Source organism: Drosophila novamexicana, unplaced genomic scaffold, assembly GCF_003285875.2.
Source record: "Drosophila novamexicana strain 15010-1031.04,08,12 unplaced genomic scaffold, DnovRS2.1 tig00000986-arrow-arrow-pilon, whole genome shotgun sequence".
Lineage (NCBI taxonomy): Eukaryota > Metazoa > Arthropoda > Insecta > Diptera > Drosophilidae > Drosophila > Drosophila novamexicana.
In genome coordinates this window covers 2,207,373-2,213,820 of record NW_020824835.1, presented here as the reverse complement: position 1 = coordinate 2,213,820, position 6,448 = coordinate 2,207,373, and the positions used below count along the sequence as shown (strand labels likewise).

The 6,448-nt window shown below is 36.0% G+C and overlaps 1 protein-coding gene across 1 annotated transcript; it reads right to left on the bottom strand.

The window, feature by feature from the left end:
- Positions 1 to 1,847: 1,847 nt before the first annotated feature.
- Positions 1,848 to 2,545, bottom strand: LOC115765678 (mitochondrial import receptor subunit TOM20 homolog). Its single transcript, XM_030709337.1, has one exon. It carries the CDS (start codon positions 2,449 to 2,451, stop codon positions 1,978 to 1,980), a length of 474 nt encoding a protein of 157 aa, XP_030565197.1. The 5' UTR covers positions 2,452 to 2,545; the 3' UTR covers positions 1,848 to 1,977.
- Between the last annotated feature and the right edge of the window lie 3,903 nt (positions 2,546 to 6,448).

Genomic DNA, 6,448 nt, shown 5'->3' with positions numbered 1-6,448 from the left:
GCGCAAAAAGCGCGCCAAATTCTTATCTAAACTTTTTGTAGATTAACGACCTTTTCTATGACGTGACCCAGACAAATGTGGCCCTTGTTTAAGTGCCGTGAGATGTGTCAGCTTGGTGCTTGGGGTTAATATACGGACCATGTTTCAATAATGGCCACCACGGCTTTAAGACCCAAGACAAACAGAAGACGCAAGTTTGCATAAACACAGTTTAAAGCGCATGTCAGTGCAGTACTGTGGAGTGGAGGAGGAACGTGAGTCCATCGACTCACAGGGAGTAAAGGTCACTTCGTTCCAGTCAATACCCGCATAGACATGCCCTACAGTGCAATAGATGCTGCGGTGTTGGCTGCAAATGACAAATGTCCCGTGCGCTGAGGTCGACTTGCTACCAAATTATGCACACAAACGGAGTCAGGGTATCAACTGTATAGAGTCGGACATCAATAAACCCTCCAGTGTGCAGTTTATTTGGCTGTCAAGTACGAGATATATGTATATTTGTATCTATGCAACCGGAAAGGCACCGACAACCATTTTGTATGTGAGCAGTGAGTCCAGGCAAATCAGGAACAGAGACATGGCAACAATGGTCCGGGTGCGAACAATGCAAATATCTTGTTAATTTTGACGTACGGATTGTGCGCCAAATCAGCTTTTAATTGTTTCGTCAAACGATTAAGTTCAGCCTGCCAAGCGGAAATACAGCCAAGCAATCCAGCTATAGCTGACCAAAATGTGTTAGTCAGGAAATTAATGAGAAATTTGAAATTACGAGTCCATTACTATTTTCTTATTTATCATTTGCGTAGCTGAATTGTCAATTATCGCGGAAAAAGTTTTTACAGTTTTTTCCCCACGCACTGTAAAAAGATAAAACAAGTAAGAGGTTCTAGTCGGGAGCTCCCGACTAGGGGATACCCTGAACCCTCTTCTTCCAACATCAAATGCATGTATATATTCTACATTAAAAGCTATATGTCAAGTCTGGTGACTCTAAGCTCTTTTTATTTACCAAAATTGCCCAAAAAACAGGATATCGATATCTCAAACTCGATCTGCGCGGTCACTAGGAGCACCTACATCTAAAATTTCAAGTCTAGCTCTTATAGGTTCTGAGATCCTTGCGTTCGTATATACGGCCGGACGGACGGACGGACAGACAGACGGGCATGGCTAGATCGACTTGGCTATTGATGCTGATCAAGAATATATATACTTTATGGGGTCGGAGAAGCTTCCTTCTGCCTGTTGCATACATTTGGATTTTGCACAAATACAATATACCCTTATACCCATTTTTAATGGGTTCAGAGTATAAAAAATAGCATTATAAAGTTGTACAAACGTTTGTAACGGGCGTTATAAAAGTATTTAAATTCTACCGACATCAACAACGGGGTTCGATCATTTCTGGCTAAAAATCGACATCCGAATAAGTTGTGAGAGCTACAGCCATTAAATATGAAATTTCGCCCACATATATCAAAAGCAATTCAACATTTTTTTTGTTGGTTTTCAATATAACATGGCCCATATTGCATAAATATTGTTTACCTATTTCGACCTGGACACAGGGTATCTGAGTATACTAGTCAACCATTCTGCACGAAACCTATCACGATTCTGTTTGAAAATAAAGTTATTTGTCTGTGAGACAAGCACGCACACAAAAAGTTGGGTTCCATTTTGATACTCTAAAAAGTATGCTAAGGACTTGAGCAAGTTAGCTACTTGAATTTAAAAATGGAATATTGTAAAACATTTCATTTAAAAATATTATTTTGATGGCAGTTATTCGTAATTATATAAACCAAAAAGCATTAAAAAATAAGTAAGCTATTTCAGTAATTAAAAGTTCATCAATCAATTTTAAGTTCGTTTACACATGCACATATATTATTTTTTGAACGGATTAACTTGAATCTTGAAACAACAAATAGGAATTTGGCATTTTGAGTTGACGATTTCGATGGCTTATTCGACGCTCCCGTCGTCAGCAACGAGTCCAGTGATTAAATTGTCGGCCATACTTGGCGGTCGTTGGGCGTTTATATTGTAGTTATTTAACTTGTATACGAGTAAAGAAAACACCTCGACTGGCAGCGTCGACTGCAGGACACTGAGCAACTTGCCAGGCTTGTTGCAGACAACAATCGCATTCACCAAGTGGTCGACGCCGCGCTCAAAGTTACCCTCAGTGATCAGCAGTTCGCCCTTATGGATTTCTTGCATGAAATACCGTTCGATCGATCGCTGATCAGTTAAAACTGGCACGCCCTCGTTCTCATCGGATTTTCGGTTGCGGCGACGGCGTTCGTAGAGATTCTTCTTGAATTCGGGATGGTTCCGGCGCTTACTATCGAAATAGACGCAATACCCAAGGAATGCGGCACTGGCCAAACCAGCCACAACGCCAAGGGATGTTTTATTTACAAGTATTCCAATCATTTTGAAAGAAATTTTTATTTTAAACGAAATATATGTTGGGAGCAGTTAAAATCTTGGACTGAACGATATTTGTTCTTAAAATTGTGTTCTAATAACTGACTCTATGATAACTATAAAACAGACTACTCTGATTTAACGAAGCAAACTAACACTCCATTCTATTTTACTTTTATCAATAAGTAAGCAAGCTATACTGTCAAAAAAAAAAACACAAAGCTCAGACTCCAAATGTAAAATTATGTAGAACAACTTACATAATATATATTCTTTAGCTTTGCAATGTCAAAGGCTTAAGGGTAAACTAACCAAACAGAAATATTTGATTTGATTGATTATATCCCCAATGCTTAGCCTAAAACGGTGTCTTTTTAGTCCATCGACTTGTTTGAGTGTTTGCGACTTGCGAATTAGTATTTATGTATTTAATAAACGGCTTGGTATTTTTGCAAATATACTCGTATCCAAGTTCTATGCCTTTCAATTCGTTATACATGCATATATTCCAATCGTGGCCCATACCTACTACATCCCATGTCAGGTTTTCTATTTGCTCTTGATGCTGTATGTTATGCGTACTTGTTGTTTTTTCGTTTTTGTGATTGACTCCACATTCGATTTAGGTTTCCTGTGCACCAAAAGCTTTTAGGGAAGAGTAATCAACTAGGAGCTACCCTGTATCTAGCCCCGAATAGCCGAATCTTTAATTCATGCTTACCTGCTCATACCTATATATAATCTAGATAGATGACTAGACATGGCTAGCCCGATTCAACTGATGATGCTCATCAAGAATCTATATACATAAATACTTCTTGGGGTCAGGTATGCCAACTTTTGCCTGATGCATTTGCAAAACTTCATAATACCCTTTTTAACAATTTTGCATAAGTATAGGATAAAAATAGCATTTGAAATATCTGCAGTAAAATGCGAAGTTGAATTTGTTATTAGAATTTCATACGAAAAATACAATTTGGAATAGCTTTTGCATTTGACAGTGACATGACATTTGTATTGGTATACGAAAGAAGCAAAAATAATTTCGGTCGAAAATATATTGAATTACATACACATATTTTATAACATGCTCGACCTTTGTCAAGCTGATGACCCTTTCTCTAAATGTCATGTCAAATTAGCGCCTTGTTTAAATGCCAGAAGTACACGAGATATTTAAATTGTATACGTATGGGGAAAAATCGGTCGGGATGTGGCCCCAATAATCCCTTCTGCAATTTCCGTGGCTTGAATTGAGTTCAATTTAAATAGTCAACAAATTCTTGTTGTTTTTTAATCAATATTTTGTAATATTGTAATTAAATTGGGAGATATTCGACTCTACTTAATATACCACATAATCGACTTCCTATGACCATACGAACTAGTCTCTTACTTTTCATTTGTTGTCGGATATTTCAATATTAGCTTCAAGTTATTAGGTTTATTATACAGACATTAAATTTGGAGTAAATATTCAACCTTAGTTTAGAGATAAAAGTGCTAGGCATTTTTTTTCAAGAGTTATGTATTTGGTTACTTTTTGATAATAATGTACCTGTAATGAATAATTCATGGAAACGACAAGTTGGAAAATAAAGTTGTTGCCTAGAAAAAAATGTTTTAGTTCGACTAAAATTTCTGAGCATTAATTAATTAATTACTTATATCTTACTTTAAGTTAAGTACTGTAATATGCAGCTGCTATTATGGCAATTAAATTTAAAAATTCACCAAGAAGATTAAATCGTATAATTCTCTTGCTTGTCAAAAGTTTCCATTGTTACCTGTAATTAAATAGAATAATTCAAAGGCATTTTCGCAGAATATCAGATTAATTGTTGAATAACATAATCGTTTCTTTAGATTTGCCAATTAGTTGGGCAACTGTTTGCGCGTTTATTAAAATTAAAGCATTTCTTTTCTCATACTCTGAGTCCATTTAAAGTAGGCAAAATGGGTATAAGCATTTCCGAACTTATCAAGTGTACACATTCTTGATTTATTCCATTCATAGTCATGTCCATGTCTAGAGCTAAGAATTTATTTGTTTTTACTCATATTGCAGCTATATACACGGAGCTTCGTATGTAAATTAAAAATATATTACACATTTTTGTTTGGTACAGACATACAGTTGCGTTCCATAATTGTGACCTAAAAATTGAATAAGGGTCTCACTGTACAAACTTAATATGTAGCTAGAAGAAGAAGCAGAACACGTATAGAAGACGCTTGTATGCTATGCAGCTCGACGCTGCGTTCAGGATATATTCTAGTCGGGTATTCTTAAATCCCGTTTTTTTATGGACTACTTACCAACATATGTTGTGCATATCATTGGGGAATTGATTGCTATTTAATGTGACTACAAGCAGTTACATCTTGGTGGGCGCAAACTGAGACGCCGTGATCTGCCGCCCCTCACCCCTCCTTTGGAATGCCGCAAACATTTGCCGACTGTTGAATGTGGATGTCTGTTGCTTGGGCAACGTGACAAGCAAACGCATGTGATATCCATGCGGTAGTCATACAATGGCATAAAGGGATTCTTTTCATCTGAACTTGAAGGCTTTTGCTGTCATGACAATGACCTTAAGCGAGTGCAAAAAACTCGATACGGCGACAAGGCATTAGAAACCGCTAGCCGAAAAATCATCTTATTATGCAAATTGTTATTTTATGCTTTCATACCATTGAACGATATTTCAATGGAATCTTTTCCATGCCCTTGCTGGTGTCATTCTCTCTTTGCTTTTCTCCCATAAAAAACCATTAAATCCTATTAGGCTAAATGTGTTGTAGGCTGCTAAACAAAAAAAACAAACAGCATATAGCAGTAAATAGGGTTTATCGCCAAGTTATCACAACAAGCAAATTGGCGCATTAATGCTGCTGAGACAGGAATGTCGTTGAAAAGCCAGTGGATATGTTTGCCACAGTTTTCAAATTGCTTGGAGCATTGCAATATATTCTAATTAAATTGGATTATTTATATATGTAAGGATTTATTACTCGAAGGATTTATTACTTGTGTCGCAGCTCTGCGGAAAGTATTTGCACGAGTTTTCACGGAAAAACAATTTTTGCTAGTGATTACTTAAAATCAATTAGTATTCCTTCCCACATATGCCTCTCTAATTCTATTCCATCCCTTAGCTCCGCAGTCTCCACAATTGACGCAACAATTGTTGTTACTCCTGCGTAACCCGAGTCAAAGAAGTTTTTCTTGGAAAATAAATGCTCACATAACGATAATAAATGTTGTGGGGAGAATATATAACATTTACTATATTATATTGTATTGCCGGTTTTTTTTTTTTAGGATTATATAAGATAGAATATATCTGTTATGTTTAAATTGTCTTTGATTGACAGCTTATAGAAATCCTCATTGTTAATTTTTTTCTCTTTTACATAAACTTCATTCGTAACACATGTAGTGAAAGATACATTTCCTCGAAATTTCTTCTGATATTTTTTAAGAAATATGCACTAAATGCCATTGGGATTTACTTTAAATGCACTCGAAATGCTAACGTGTACATTTTAAATAGCTGAATGAATATAAAATCACCGTGTGCTGGGGTAAGTTTTCCGTTGAATGTTCGATAAACTAAAGTAAATAAAATAGGCTTTTGCACAACTTATTTTTAAGTGTTTTAGAAAACACTGACAAATACAAGCAAGAAATTATTTACTACATATTCAGGCATTAAGGCCAGGCAAGCGAATTAATGTGAATTAATGCTCTGAAGCGTGAAACACATTTGCACAAATTTTCATACAAATGAAAGAGACTCCATGCATATATTAGGCGTTTGTCTAAGCAACCTAAAATATGTTAAGAGCCTTCGAGTGATAGATTCTACTAAATTATGTTTTATTGCAAATTTTTTAGATATGTTTATTTTTCGGGTTCTTGTCCCATCCAAAGAAAAGAACGCGTAATTCCAATGTATAAATATATTACTTCTTCGGCCTGGCTTGGTCAAAGATC

Excerpts from the sequence above, each read along its gene's own strand:
- LOC115765678 (XM_030709337.1), bottom strand. The coding sequence starts at position 2,451 with ATGATTGGAATACTTGTAAATAAAACATCCCTTGGCGTTGTGGCTGGT.